The sequence below is a fragment of the Prionailurus bengalensis genome, chromosome C1 (genome assembly GCF_016509475.1).
Source record: "Prionailurus bengalensis isolate Pbe53 chromosome C1, Fcat_Pben_1.1_paternal_pri, whole genome shotgun sequence".
NCBI classification, from domain to species: Eukaryota; Metazoa; Chordata; class Mammalia; order Carnivora; family Felidae; genus Prionailurus; species Prionailurus bengalensis.
In genome coordinates, this window is record NC_057345.1 from 94,593,487 (window position 1) to 94,609,079 (window position 15,593).

The following is a 15,593-nucleotide window of genomic DNA, read 5'->3' on the forward strand; positions in this document are numbered from 1 at the left end:
CCTCAGAAGATGATTCTGTTACTTCCCTTTTCACCGTTAGAACAAATGATGAGGGCTCCCACGGGGCTGAGGACCGTGTTCCGGTTCTGTGAAAGACATCCCAGCTCACTAGGTGTGGCAGCACCCCTCCTCTCCTTGGGTCCTCCCAAAAACACGGGAGGGGAGGAGTAAGGGACTCCAGCTGAGTTAGGATTTAAAAATCAGCCTTCTTCATTCTGTGCCCCTCCTCCTCCTCTATTACAGCTGGGTGGAGTTTGGGCCCCGCCACCGTCTAGCTGTGTGACCTCAGACAATTCCATAACGTTTCTGGGCTTAGCAACTTCTCTGAGAAGTGAGCCGGTAGGGAGGGACCAAGCTCTCTGGGGACTAAAACTTGAGGGTGAAGATACCAAGAGGTCTCCCCGCAGTGGGTACCAGAGAGCTGGGGAAAGAAAGCCCCATCTTGCCTACGGCTGGCTTCCTGCAGACTCCCTTCGGCCAGCCCTGGCCTATCATAACCCTGGACAGTGACACCAATGTCCTTACAATGTCTGGGACTTTAAGTTCCTTATGTAGACCCTTAGGAAACATGATAGAAAAGCTCAGTCAAAATAACCAGTTGCTATAGGGCCCACAGACGTCCACAGGGGGGAAGAGTGTTCAAGCATCTCTCTGAAGAAGTTAAGAAACCAGCAAAGAGGGCACCTGGCTGGCTCAGTCGGAAGAGCATGTGACTCTTGATCTTGGGGTCATGAGTTCAAGTCCCACGTTGGGTGTAGAGATTACTAAAAATCATAGTAATAATAACGACCACAAACGTAACAAGCAAGCAAGCAGGCAAACAAACAAATGCTGTACTTTTCTGGGGAGTTTTCAAGAAGCTAAGATTAATGGGAACTAATCACCTTGCCCTGCCCTTGAGTGGTGAAGCCGGTCCCGTACGTTTACTAGCTCTGCAACTTTGGGCTGTTCCCTTCCTGGCGTGAGGGGTGGTGCAAATGTCTGTGTTCAGACTTTGCTTTTCAGAGAGGCCTTCTCTGCAGTGAGTGTAAAGGAGACGGGGTTTCGATGTGCCCCTGGCTGGTTGGGGCCTGGCCTCCCTGGTCCCCAGCCCCGTAGCCTCCCTGGTGGGGCCCCTGCTGGCAGGGGTGAGGACGGAAGGGGAGGAGGAGAGATGGTTTCTGCGTGTCTGTGCTAGTTGCCATTGCTGTCCGGCAAGCTGTCACAAACTCGGTGGCTTCAAACCACAGAAATGGATTCTTTCGCTGTTCTGGAGGCTGGAAGTTGGAAATCAAGGTGACGTCAGGGCCCTGCTCCCTCAAAGGCTCTGGGGAGAATCTACCCTTGCTTCTTTCAGCTTCGGGCAGCTCCTGGCATTCCTGGGCTGGTGGTGGCATCGCCCCACATCTGTCTCCATCTTCCCCTGGGCTCTTCCTTATCAGGACATTTGCCAATCCCACCGGTAACCTGGAATGATGTCGTGTCAGGATCCTTCCCTTAGTTACATCTGCAAAGGTAACATCCACAGGTTGGAATGAAGGGGATAAGGGTGCATCTTTGAGGGGGGGGGCACCTTTGAACTCACTGCAATGTCTAAACACTGTGCAGAGTTTCCTTGTGTACTTTTTACATGCACCTGCGAGGAGGATATCATTTTCATTTTTCAGAAGAGAAAACCAAGGCCGCAGAGGTGTGGTAACTTGTCCAAGTTCGCACCATCAGGAAGTGGCTGGACTTGGATGGAAAGGTAGGGCTTCATCACCCAGGCCAGAGGGAAGGGGATGGCACGTGGAAGGTGTTGGGGGACGACGCAGACTGGCCCGGGGAGGAGCTGTGAGCAGTTCTGCATCGCTGGAGAGATGAGTGTGTGCGGTCGGATGCTGGGAGGGGAAGGAGAGCAGGGCGGGTCATTCCACCGTTGGACCTTGGACAACAGCCTGAGGGTTTGAGTTTGATCCGGAAGTCAGAGGCCGGTGAGGAGCCCTCGAGGAACTTTTGATCTCCAAGAGGATGATCAGAAGCACAGCAGATGTCTGGGTTGTGTGGAAGCTGGTTGGAGAGGGATAAGCCCGGAGGGGGCAGGTCGGGAAGATGGTAATGGACAGTGGTGGTGAAGACGGAAGGTGTGGGGTGGGGGAAAGGTGCGCGTGAGTTGGGGGCGGGCACAGGTGACAGGATTCCAGGACTCATGAAAACAGAGAATTTCAGGGAACCAGGAAACTCCCTGGATGGGCTGCTGAGTGTCTTGTGGTGCCATTAACTGAGTGGGGGACACAGGAGGAAGAACGGGGCAGCAGGACACTGTGGAGAGCTCTGAGCACTGTGTCTTCAGTTACGAGTCAGGCCCTTCCCCATACGTGTCCTTGCGGGGGGTGCAGGGTGCAGGGAAGACCGGGCTCTGCAGTCAGAAGGCCCATGTGCGCCTTCCTCGGGAACCAGGCGGTGTGAAGAAGGATGTTCCAGGTGCGGCCTGGAGGGCCCCGCACATCTGGCTTTGGCAGGCACCCTCCCCCATTAGGCAGTTCTGCGGTGTGGCTCTGGGACTTGTTCTTGGGCGCTCAGCCCCAACCTGTTTCTCAACACACCCAGCAATTAATAAATTCCCTTTCTGCTGAAGCTGGCCATGCGGGATTCTGTTCCTTGTAAGTGAGAACCCTGGGCAGTACCAGTGGGCTTAGGGGCGAGGGTGAACAAGAGGAGCTGGGGGCCTGTGGACAGGGGCCTGTGACATGGGGTTCCAATGGGTCTCACGGTATCAAAGGCTGTGGGGCCATTGGCCGTAGAGATGAGCCTGGGGCCCCGGGGGTGGGGACACAGGTCGGGATCATAAGCACTTCGGTGGCCGGCAGGTGCATTCCGGGTCAGTGTGGAGGCCTAGGAGGTTATTAAATGTGACCCCAGGGAACAGTTTAAGGGATGGAAGGAACAGAGGAACCTCTGAAGGAAGAGGGTAGGGAAGATAGAGAAAACAATGTCGGGAAAATAAGAAAGAAGAATCTAAAGAGGGAGTAGTTACTGCGTCAAAGGCTGCAAAAATTCACTTGAGACAGGGTTGAAAATGACACCTTGGGGGCTCAGTCGGTTAAGCCTCCAACTCTCGATTTCGGCTCAGCTCATGATCTCACGGTTCATGAGTTGGAGCCTCATGTTGGGCTCTGTGCTGACAGTGTGGAGCCTGCTTGGGATTCTCTCTCTTTGCCCCTCCCCCACTCATGCTTGCTCTCTCTCCCTCTCTCTCTCTCTCTCTGCTCCTCCCTCTCCCCCACCTCAAAATAAAGATATAAAAAGCTTAAAAAAAAGGAAATGATGCCTTGTGCTTGGCATTTAGAAGGAGAAGGTCACTGGTCGGTGAGACCAGAAGCAAGGCTGGAGAGGGTTGCGGAGGTGGTAGGGGTAAAGGAAGGTAGCCTATCCTTCTAGAGACTGACAGTGGAGGGAAGAGAAGGAATAGGTACAGCTGAAGGAGAGAGCGGGGCCGCGTTCCAGGCTGGGTGCAAGCAGCTGCTGTGAGCGGAGCCTGCATGTGGACGGTGTCAGGATGACCTGGGGTTAACGCACCCAGGTCGTTAGGGCGCATATTCTTAGGTACTTGAGGGTCTCTGGCACTATCACAATGGTGTCTTCCCTTTTTTTTTTTTTTTTTTTAAATTTTTTTTTCAACGTTTTTTTATTTATTTTTTTTGGGACAGAGAGAGACAGAGCATGAACGGGGGAGGGGCAGAGAGAGAGGGAGACACAGAATCCGAAACAGGCTCCAGGCTCTGAGCCATCAGCCCAGAGCCTGACGCGGGGCTCGAACTCACGGACCGCGAGATCGTGACCTGGCTGAAGTCGGACGCTTAACCGACTGCGCCACCCAGGCGCCCCTGGTGTCTTCCCTTTAAATCACATCTTCAACTTGTGGAACAAAGAGGCCTTGCCAGCATTGGAAACGCAGTTGGACAGTTGGGATTAAAGTAACTTGAGTGTGGACTGAGGTTTTAAAGCCTGATGGGAACCTGGGTCCTTGTTTTCGTTTTTTCTCTGTTTTTGTTTTTAAAAAAAAAAATTTTTTTTTGTTTTTTGAGAGAGAGCGAGAGAGAGAGCGAGCGTGAGCAGGGTAGGGGCAGAGAGAGAGGGAGGCACAGAATCCGAAGCAGGCTCCAGGCTCTGAGCTGTCAGCACAGAGCCCGATGCGGGGCTGGAACCCACAAATCGTGAGATCATGACCTGAGCCGAAGTCGGATGCTCAACCAACTGAGCCACCCAGGTGCCCCTGTTTTTGTTTTTCAATCCAAAGTGTTCTGAAGATGAGGTAGACAGGGGCATAAGTGGTATATGGGTTGGGGAGGCACAGGGAGCAGGGATTGAGTTCACCTGGATCCAGATTAGAAGCCATTCTCCCTGTGATCCCTCAGTGTGGACATAGCCTTACTGTCTTAGACCTGTTGCTCTGTCTGACCCCGGTGACGGCACCGTGGGGCCTATTCTAGCTGCTGCTTCTGGTCCTTCCCCTCCCCGCACTCCTCCTCCTCCTTCTCGACATTCTTTTCCTCAAATGTGTCCAGTTTACGGTTCTCTCTTTGGACTATGACCTTACACCTCACTCACCTGGGTCTTCTCTTTTTTCTCTGTGTCTTCACTCTGCCTCAGGGATTCTTAGCTATTTTTCTACCATGGGTTCCACTGGGGTCCATGATCCCTGCTCAGGAGAATGTTTTCATTATTTAAGTTTATTCATTTTGAGAGAGACAGAGACAGTGCGAGCGGGGGAGGGGTAGAGAGAGAGAGAATCCCAAGCAGGCTCCGCACTGTCAGCACAGAGCCCGACTCGGGGCTCGAACTCACGAAACCGTGAGATCGCGACCAAAGCTGAAATCTGGAGTTGGACACTTAAGCGACTGAGCCACCCGGGCGCCCTGTGTTTTTAAATATATAAAATAAAGTATGTGAGATTATAAAGGAAATCAATTGCATTAAAATATAGCTATTGAGGGGCGCCTGGGTGGGGCAGTCGGTTAAGCGTCCGACTTCAGCCAGGTCACAATCTCGCGGTCCGTGAGTTCGAGCCCCTCGTCAGGCTCTGGGCTGATGGCTCGGAGCCTGGAGCCTGTTTCCGATTCTGTGTCTCCCTCTCTCTCTGCCCCTCCCCCGTTCATGCTCTGTCTCTCTCTGTCCCAAAAATAAATAAACATTGGGAAAAAAAATTAAAAATATATATATATAGCTATTGAGACTTATGTTAAAAACAAAGCTGTGACATGTGACGTGTGTTTCTTTCTTAAGGCCTCCAGTGACACAGCCTCGCAGTGGGCCCAATAACTCCCATGACTTCAACACGGTGATGCGTAGAAATCTTTCGAGCTGTTCGCCACGAGGCTGATAGGATATGAAAACATCTGCAACTTCTTTTGGTGACGAGGACCCAGGTTTTACTGATACCTGTGTGCTTGTGGCTTGCAGTGAGCACCGAAGAAAACGAAGAAAGCGCTAACGTTCAGTTAGAGGTCCTCTGAATTCTGTTCAGGAACTCCTTGGGAGGCTGTGACCCAAGGTTCAGAAGCCCTGGCCCCAGGGCTCGGGTTTCCATTGTTTGTTGATTTCTTCCTTCCTATTGTTCTTAAATGACCCAGAGCCAATTCTCATTTAGTCCATAGGCAATGAAACTGATAATAGTGATCACTTTCCAGTTGGGGGCAGTGAGGCCCTGGGACACGCACTGCTTTGTAGTTTGTGGGACAAGGACCTCACGGTGGAGCTGGAAGGGAACACTGGCGCCCTTGGAGTCAGATCAATCTAAGGATGGAGGTAGAGCACCTCAGGGGAGGGTGCCAGCTCAGCACTGACCTCGGTCCAGAGAGCGGCCCGTATTCACCAAGCACACACACCCACACACGCACAGCTGTACACACGGTACGGAAAATGGTGACACTGGCATCCGCTGGAGCGAGAAGCAGGGCCAGGCCCCAGTCACGAGGCACCTGGCGTGGGACGCTTTCCTACAGTCGCTCAGCAGCGGGCTGCCCCGCCCACCTGCCTCACCCTCTCTGGCCCCGCAGCACAGCTTGCCAGCTTTCTTCTCCCTGGGGGAGGCAAGTTCATTGTTAGCGCTTGTCACCCCGTTTTTCTCGCGTCGCCTTTGTCTCCTGGGGTGCCTGCCTGCCTAGTTCAGGGCCTCCCCGCTTCCTGCTCTTTCTTCTGTGCTCCCTCTGTCAGCCAAAGTAACCCTTATCTGGCTAAAACATGTCAAGAACACCGCGGAAATCCACCTGTACACAGGAATAGGAGGAGCTCTAAGGCCCAGAGAAATCAGAGCCAGCAACCAGGAATTCCTGGGCCTGATGTGGGAGGCGCTCAGCGAGTGTTTGCTTAATCGAGTTACCGGGTAAAGAGCCCCGAAAGCTCCCCAAAGCCTCTCCTGGCATTTCCAGCAAGGTCACCATGTATCCCTCACCTTCTCTAATTAAGCTGGCTTTTCCTCAAGTGCCTGCTGTCCAAGGTGAACAAAATGTTTTCAACCAGTGTTGCTGGTTTTGTTTGCAACAGTATTTCTCAGTATCATGCTTCACCCGCTGTGTGGGGTAATTAGTTTTGTGCCGAAGGAAGGGAGTGAGCATGGGAGGCGGGGGGCGGGACGGGAGTGGTCAGTCCCCATCCACCGTGGTCTCGTGGAAGGCGGCCCGTGTGAGGGGGCATCTGTACGGGGCACCCGGAGCCCACAGGACTCTTTCAGGAACCCCTCCAGCACCTGGCACGATCCTGCTTTCTTCCTCCGGGTGAGTGTCTTGACGGGCTGGGTGGTCTTTCTGTTCTCTGGTTGTGCACCTGACTCAGTGCCACAGTGTACTGGCGGGCTGTATGGGTTCATCAATTTTTTTAAGTTTATTTATTTATTTTGAGAGAGAGAGAGAGAGAGCTTGAACGCTTGTGGGAGGAGGGCATAGAGAGAGGGAGAGAGAGAAACCCAAGCAGGCTCTGTGCTGTCAGCACACAACCCAACACGAGGTTCGATCTCAGGAACCAAGAGATCATGACCTGAGCCAAAATCAGGAGTCGGACGCCTAACTGACTGAGCCACCCAGGTCCCCCGAGGTTTTTTTTTTTTTTTTCCTTCTTCAGAGAGACAGAGAGAGAGAGACAGTGCACATGTGAGCATGGTGGGGGTAGGGGCAGAGGGAGAGAGAATCCCAAGCAGGCTCCACGCTCGGTGTGGGGCCTGACTCGGGGTTCGATCCTACGACCCTGATCATGAACTAGGACGGATCATGAACTGAGCCAAAATCAAGAGTCCTCTCAACTGAGTGAGCCACCCAGATGCCCTCCAGGTTCATTGTGTTGATTCTTTTCTCACAGGAGAACTTTGTATTAAGGCAGATAGGCCCATTTTTTTAATGATAGAAATTGCTAATAGTTAGCAAACGCTACTCTGTATCAGGCGTAGTGATAAGCCTGTCACACCCGCCATCTCATTTAATCTCCCATATGCAGCCAGAGAGATCCTTTCACAGTGGAAATCACATCCTGTCCCTCCCCAAGGACCCAGGCACACTTGCCGTCAGGCCCACACCACATCCTGCAAGGCTCCTGTTCCAGCTGCACCCCTCTCCCTGCTTCCCCTGATCACCACCCTCCTTGCTGCTCCGGAACTGGACAAGAAGGCTCTGCCGCAGGGCCTTTGCACTGGTTCTTCCTCCCAGGCCCTGCCCAGAGCACCCCTTCACTTTATTAGGCCTTCTCTAGCGTCTCTTCAGAGAGACACTCGCCCCATCCCAAATATCACTCGTGAAGCTTGGCTGACTTCTGTTCCTTTCTAATAGAACTCAGCACCCCTAGCCATTTTATTATAAATCTATTTGTGTGGTTGTTTATTACTGATCTCCGCACTAAAAGCAAAGCTCCATGAGAGCAGGGACCCCTGCTTTGTTCACTGCTTTATTTCCAGCACCAAGAGCCGTACCTTCAATGTGAATAAATATAGAGCCAATGAATAAATAAATGGATGAATATTCACAAAACCCCATAATGTGAGTGGTACTATCACCCCCATGCTAGAGATGAGAAAACTGAGGTTTAGAGAGACTGACCATATTCTCAGGGTCATAAAACTAATGAGCCGTCTGGGACCAGAGGTCAAAATGTCTTGCCTCTGGGGTCTAACTCTTAGCTTCTGTGCTAGCTCACCTCTCTCTGCACTTATAAGTGCCTGCCAGTGTTTTTATGTGAGAACCCTATTTTCCTGAGACACTCCGAGAAAAAAGCCATTCGACGGGTGACTCCATTTGGAAAATACTGCAAATTACATTTCCTGCTTGGTGGCCTAAGAAAGGCTCTGAAAAGTCCCGCAGTAAAAATCCTGGTTGAACTTCTGTAATCAGTGTTTCCCAAAGCATTGACTGTAGACATCTTGTATTTATTTATTGGTGTGTGTAACATCTATTAACATATTGCAAAGCATACCTTGGAAGCAATAGCTTTTGTCCTTGCGGAGAGAAGCAGATTGTCTGGTACAGGATTCCGGGAGGTCTCTCTGGGTTGGCTGGGGTGGGAAGTCTGGGACCAGGGGCTTCCTCTCCTAGCAGGAGGGCCCGTGCCTGAAGTCAGCGTCCCACAAAGCTGGCACCTAAACCCAACATGTTTGCTCACCCACTGTCATGTTCACCCCCAAACCAGGAAGGCAGCAGTGAGGCTCCTGGCCCCTGTTAGCTGCACCCCGGCCCAAGCATGCTTCTCTACAGAGATCTGGGCACCGGCTCATCTTCTGCCCTTTGATTCCTGTACAGGTGACACTCGGTGTTTCTCCTGAGCTTCTTAGAGAACAATTCCTTAGGTGTGCCTCTCAGAGACATCAACCCCACAAACCTGGCCTTGCTCTCTTACTGTCTCATTTCTCCCTATTGGAATTTTCACCTAGAGGAACAGGGACACTCCCTTACCCACTTGTGTCCTCTCGGCCACCAACTCGGTGTTGAACACATGATCGATGGTAAATGCCTAGATCATTCTTGTTGGCTTGACTGTGATGATCCCGCATGTTGCACGGTTTGGAGCAGAAAAGGATAGATGGTGATGTTGTAAACCCCTTAATTCATTGCCAGAGCCACCCCCCCCCCCCCCCCCCGCCCTGAGCAAAGGAGAAAGATGCCCCAGAGGCAGAGAAGACTATGGAGGGAAATGTATGTAACTGACTGCATCTCTGTGTTCCTGGCAGGGGCTGGAGCCAGTCAGCGTCCCGATGTGTTCATTTTTATTGGTTTTGATGGTGATTTGATGTCATCAGGGATTCAGGTCTCACGTTCGTCCCTGCGATCATCTGAATAGCACTGGTGACGGGGAAGGGAAGAGCAGAGACAGGCACCCATAGGCAGCCTGGATCGGACCGTATAAATCTGGGAGGAGGGAGGGGGCCGGACAGCCTGGCCTTCCCAGCTGGCACACGAGGCTGAGTGGAAGCCAGCGACAGGCAGTGGAGCGGGAGGCGTTGTGCCTTCACCCCAAGTGACCATGAAAGGGGCCATGCGAGTCTCAATCATGTTCCTTCTGGTGACTGTGTCGGACTGTGCCGTGATCACAGGGGTAAGTCGTCCAACTTCCTCTACGCCCTGGGTTTGGGGGGGGGGGGATGTCAGGGTCTGCACGGGATGGGAGCCAGCGACCATGCAGGGGGCAAGCCAAAAAAAGTGGGGCGTCAGCCGGCATTTTAGAGAGGTGTTCCACATGATTTTCGGATTAGTTAGACCTCACTCCACTAGACGGGATCCACTTTTGAGCAGCTGTGTGTAAACCAAATCTAATTTCCAACTGCATTAGGAGAACATCAAACATTTTGACGTTTCGACCTCTGGTAACATGAAGATTCCTATTGTGTAATAAGAAATTCCTCTATAAAGTGGGTTAGCATCCCCTGATTTATCTTTTGTGAAAATTTTGGTTTTCATATACAATGTGGTCCACATGTCAGGTTTAGTTTACACAGCATGATGACTTGATTAAATGCACTGACCTTATTAGCTTTAGTTGGGGGCATTTAACCTCTGCCTTTTCCACTCTTAAGAAAGGTTGCCTTGAAATTCTTTCTTCCCTTTATTTTTTATGTATTTTAGCCATGCCCAGTTCTGATAAGAACATTTGGCTGGGTGCACCCAAAAACAAGCATCAGGTACCAAGCAGAAATCTAGTCTCCCAAGGGACGTTTGCCACACACAGGCGCTGCCTGTCTTAGAATTCAAAACACTCGGATTATGGTTCTCTTGTAGCATTTTGGCTTTAACCGGAACCACCCTCAAATGTGTTACAGTGGTGGGACCATTCTTACTAAAACAGAGAGTAATACTTTACCAGAGAGCTTTCCAGATAAAAGCCGCTAGAGGAAAAAAAAAAAAAAAGAGGGAAATTTATTATTTTTTTCCGAAGTCCCTCAACTTTTTACATAGAGAATGAAAACGTAGAAAAATGCCAAACAATTCCTGGAATCATATTAGTTTTAATGTTCACAGAAAGGAAACCTTCTTTCTTCTCCTTTTTAAAGGAAAAACACTGAGTTTCAAAGACGAACAAATATTAAAGGCAAGTCAATGCTTTTGAGACCCGGAGCATGAATAATACTGTTAGGGCAAAATTATACCTAATGAATGTCAGCCTCTGAATCTTCCTACTGTGTAGCGTGACCATCGGGGAGGCTGAGAAAGAAGGACAGAAGCCACCGAGAGGGATGGGGGCTGAGGGTTCACGCTGATGCCCAGGTTACCTCACTGTGTGAGCTCCAACATCTGGCCGAGTGACGGTGGGAAAATGCCTTTCTAGCAAACCCTTCAGCTGGACCTTTTGAAAAGCACAGTGAGGGAGAAATCTAGGGTGGAAGGAAATGCATGTCAGACATGTGCAGGAGAGTGTGGGACCCAGTGCTGAGGGGGTCAGGACCTCCCTCCATTCTCCATGCCCAGGGGCTGCCCCGGGGTGACTCCCAAGAAGAGGCTGGTAGGACATCGTCATATGGCCTTGCTCCCTGCATAGTGACCATCCCAAATTCAGGCTTGGATGGTCCTTCCTGCCAGAGTGGGGACAATGATGTCCCAACTCTGTGGGAGAAGAGTCAGGTAGGGCCTGCTTGGCCCCAACCCTGGGCTTTCAGGGGCTGGTCGGTGTGCGAGATGTACCCTCGCCGAGCTGGAGACCTGCATGGCCAGGTGACTGCCCCCTGCGCCTCTTCTGGGTGACAAGCAGACCCTGCGCCCCCACTTTCCTTCCTGGGGCTGAGCCAGTGGGCAGCCTCCCGCTCCTGCCAGGTCTCAGGCAGGCAGCGAGAGCTTGCCCCATGGCCTTCTGTTGGAGAAGAGTGAACCAAAACCCAGTTGTGAATCTCAGCTCAGATAAGCCACAAAGCTTTCCTGCAAGCGGAAAGATTGGGTGCTTCTCCATCGTGGCCCCACTTGAGTCTGGAGCAGCTCAGAGGTCGATTTTGTTTCAAGCAGGCTTGTGTGGCCTTCTTTTCAAATGGCAACTTCCAGAAACCAGGCAAGGCCGCCCAGCTCCTGTTTGGAGCCCAACCCAGAGGGGTCCATCCCTATCTGGGGTTCAAAGAGGCCTGCTGAGAAGCACTGGGGGAGATACCGCTTCTCAGGGGGTGCCGGCCCCCGGCTGAGGCGGGGATTCCGGTGAGGGCCGAGGCGGAGGCCAGCACCAACCCCGGGTGTGGGGTCAAGGTTGGAGAGTCTGGTCCCAGGAGACTCAGCACTGACCACCTAGGGGCTTGGGCCATCAATGCCCCTCCCGCCTTTGGGAATTCAAATTAATTTGATGTCACCGGTGTCCCTTGAGCATTTCCCAGTGCTGGAAGGGCCATGTCTCCTAACTTCTAAGGTTGTCAGGAGAGTTGCCCCCCTATTGGGCAGCCTCAGTGGAGCTTGGTTCGGGGGGGGGGGTGGTGGTCCTCAGATGCAGTTCTGCTGCCCCGCGGAGGCCTGAGCATCCTGTCATGAGCGGAGCAGGAGCAAGAATGAGCTGCCCAAGGTGTCAGGCCATCAGGGTTTTCGAATGTACCTCTTCCTTCCAGTTTCTCTTGAGTGGCGCTAATGGGCGCTAACGACTCCTGTCTCCCCTCTCAGGCCTGTGAGCGGGATGTGCAGTGTGGGACGGGCACCTGCTGCGCCATCAGCCTGTGGCTGCGTGGGCTTCGGATGTGCACCCCGCTGGGGCGGGAAGGAGAGGAGTGTCACCCGGGCAGCCGAAAGGTACTGCACAGACTTGCTCAGGGCAGAGAGCCGGCGACACAGCTGGGACTGGACCCCGATTTTCAGACTGACTCTAGGATCATCTTACGGGTGTTGGGCACTGCCTCCTTGCTTTTTTTTAAAAAAAATTTTTTTTCAACGTTTTATTTATTTTTGGGACAGAGAGAGACAGAGCATGAACGGGGGAGGGGCAGAGAGAGAGGGAGACACAGAATCGGAAACAGGCTCCAGGCTCCGAGCCGTCAGCCCAGAGCCTGACGCGGGGCTCGAACTCACGGACCGCGAGATCGTGACCTGGCTGAAGTCGGACGCTCAACCGACTGCGCCACCCAGGCGCCCCCTGCCTCCTTGCTTTTTGAAGAAAGCCTGGGGTGGAGTAGGGGGGCACTAAGCACACACCTTGTTAGATCTGTTGGCTGGAACCCCAGCTGCTCCTCTGCTGTGTGGTCTTGGGCAATTAGCAGGACTTGTCTGGGCCTCGGGCGCTGTATACAACCAGGCGAGTAGAATGATTACCCCTGAAGTCTCTTTCAGATCTGAATATGAACTCAGATTCTCAAAGGGTCCCGAATGGCCTCTGCCCCTGGACCCCTCCCTCAAGAACATGCAGTAATACTCATGGAAGGGCCTTCCATCCAAGGCCTGGTTAGGGTGAGGCAAGGCCCGTGCCCAGTGTATACACTTTAAGGAGGCGCTCACTCTTTGGGGTCCCAAGCACCTGACTCCCGCCCTGCTCCCAGCCCAGGGGGCATCGAAGGGCCACGAGGTCTTTGCTTCTGAACGGCCAGGTATGGGAGCAGCCACAGGTGTGTACGGGGACCCGTGTGTCTGTCACCTTCCCCGGCTTCCTGTGGTTCAGGAGTCCTTCGTGCTCTCCTGGGGGATATGCCTACACCGGGAGCCCTGGTTTCTTCTGGGGTCAGAGCATCATCCTGTAGTCGCCCCCCCCCCCCCCCCGCCATTGCAGCTGCTTGGGGAATGGTGGGGGGGAGATGCAGCTGAGCCAAGACCCTCGGGACAGCACAGCAGTCCTTGCTGCCTCGGGGTGTGTCAGGTGGTTCGGCTGCAGACCTCCGTTCCCCAAAGGGACACCGGTGACGATATAACTGTGTGCCACTTTTCAGACTACCTGCTTTTGCAAATATATAGTTTAAACCTCTTCACAACCATTTGTGGTAGGTGCTATTATGAACCCATTTTGAGGATAATAACACCCATTTTTGAGACACCGAGATTAAAGGACTTGCCGGTTTTCACACTGCTGGGAAGTTGGCAGACCTGGGATTGGAACCGGGGGCAGTCTGACGCTGTCTGTGGTCACAACCGTTCCTATTCACCCTCCCTTGAGGAAGCCTCCGTGGTCTAGCCTCTGGGTAAGAGTCACGGGACAGAGGCAGTGTCTGTCCTGTCCACGGCTGCGTCCCCAGTACCCAACATCAAGTGCACGCTAAGTGAACTGTAAGTGAGATTCAGTCAACGACCGTGTGTGCACGTATTCATGTGGGTGTGCATGCATTCACGTGGGTGTCAGGTCAGCGAGGGGACTTGGCTAGGCAGCTCTGGGACTTTAAGGTTGGAGCGGACAGCACATATTGTGGCTGATTACATCATCTCGAGGGCCAGATTGCCCGGGTTCAAATCCTGACTCCTCCCCAAATCAGCTGTGTGATCTTGGCATGTCGCTCAGCCACTCTTGCCTCAGTTTCCTCCTCTGCAATAACTGTGATTGTTATGCTGGGTGGAGGGGTGAGACACTGGGCAGGGCTGGGCTGGCCGGGGCCCCTGCGGGAAGCCCACCTCCCTTATAGGGAAGGTGTCATCGTGTTTCTCCTCTTTCTCCAGGTCCCCTTCTTCAGAAAACGCCAGCACCACACCTGCCCCTGCCTGCCCAACCTGCTGTGCTCCAGGTGCCCGGACGGCAGGTACCGCTGCTCCACGGACTTGAAAAACATCAACTTTTAGGAGCCTGGCTGTTGTCGGCACACACGCTGGGCCTCTGCATGAGAACAGCCTGTGGGGGGGGTGGGGGGGTCTCTTATGGATTTTGATTTCTGCCACATGGCCCAGCTCCCCCACCGCCCCGTCCCCAGTCCCCAGGCTCCAAGCTGCCTCCCCCCATCCCTCCTTTCTAGCCCAGATCTGTGCGTTCATGCAGACACCCGCACATGGTCCGCCAGGCTGGCCTGAGGGTGTCCCAGCCGAGGGCCGTGGTCCTGGTAGCAGCTGTTCCCGCTGGCTGAGGGGTTGTACATGATCGGAAGGACACTGTTTTCCCTTAGCTCCTGCTTCACTCACCTGTCTGCTCCTTAGAGGTGACTTGTCCTCCTCCGCGGGCCCATCTGTCCCTCCTCCCGCATGCGCTCTCTGCCTGAACCTGCACATCCCCTTGGGTGCGCTGCTCTGCGTCTCTGGCCTGAGCCTCAGGCCCTTTCTGTGAGGCCTGTGACTGTCAACCTGGGAGTCGGCCATCTTCCTTTGACTGACCAACCCCTCGGTTGTAGACCACGGGCCCAAGGTCAGCCCTTCCCGGGGCGCAGTAGGCGGTGACCTCATGGCAGGTGCGGGGGAGCCACCAGGCCAGTGCTGCATGGCCTCCGAACCCCTCTCAGCACGCCTTACCAGTTAAGCAGGGAAGCCCCCAATTTCTACTACCTCGCTCTAAAATGCAAGCAGCGGCCCTTTAATCTAATCAGCTATTGACGTTTTAGGAGGCAATTAGGGAGTAACCTCAAACAGCTCTTTCCCAAGGATCGGTCCCTGGGAGCATGTCTGTGACCTTGAGGACCAAGGGCCTCTGCCCAGCTGGTGGGGGGTGGGGGTGTCAGGTGGGAGGGGAGGCAGCAGGCAGGGACACTGACTTTGGATACAGGCGTGCAACCACCACCGCGGGCCCAGGCTGCACAGGCACCACACCCAGAGACAGCGTCTTCTCCAGACAGTGAGGGCTTCCTGAAGTTCAAAGCTGTCTGTCTGGGAGTTGTGTCACTGGCCTCCGTTGTCATCTAAAACACAGTTGCTCTAAGCCCCTCGCATCTGGACCCTGCCCCAGGCCCACCCAGGACAGCGTGGTGATGCCCGAGGCTGCAGAATAAAAGCATGAACAAGGGGCGAGTGGCTGTGGTGTTCCTGCTGTGTCAGGATGGGGACCCAGGGGCGGGAAGGGGGGCGGGACTGGGCCTTTTCCAGGTGGGGAAATATGCCATTGCTGTCCTCCCATCTAGGGCAATCTTTTTGAGAAAGTAGATTCAGGGTATTTTTGAATGAAGGGTGACAAGCAGTGTGCACAGCGAAGGTGCCGCTCAGGTCTGTGACTCAGGCGCGTGGCTGGGTTGGAGACAGGCAGGGAGCCGTGAGCCGGTGTCTGGGTAGGGACTCCACTGTGACAGGACAACTCCCGTTTCCGCAATT

The 15,593-nt window shown here is 53.5% G+C and overlaps 1 protein-coding gene across 1 annotated transcript; it reads left to right on the forward strand.

The window, feature by feature from the left end:
- Window positions 1-9,172: 9,172 nt before the first annotated feature.
- Window positions 9,173-15,296, forward strand: PROK1 (prokineticin 1). The gene is made up of 3 exons (XM_043575816.1): window positions 9,173-9,531; window positions 12,060-12,185; window positions 14,028-15,296. The coding sequence occupies exons 1-3, from the start codon at window positions 9,460-9,462 to the stop codon at window positions 14,145-14,147; spliced, it is 318 nt and encodes a 105-aa protein (XP_043431751.1). The 5' UTR covers window positions 9,173-9,459; the 3' UTR covers window positions 14,148-15,296.
- The last annotated feature ends 297 nt before the right edge of the window (window positions 15,297-15,593 follow it).

Coding starts and splice junctions, on each gene's coding strand:
- PROK1 (XM_043575816.1), top strand. CDS start 9,460: ATGAAAGGGGCCATGCGAGTCTCAATCATGTTCCTTCTGGTGACTGTG. Junction 9,532..12,059: donor ACTGTGCCGTGATCACAGGG/GTAAGTCGTCCA, acceptor CTCCCCTCTCAG/GCCTGTGAGCGGGATGTGCA. Junction 12,186..14,027: donor GTCACCCGGGCAGCCGAAAG/GTACTGCACAGA, acceptor CTCTTTCTCCAG/GTCCCCTTCTTCAGAAAACG.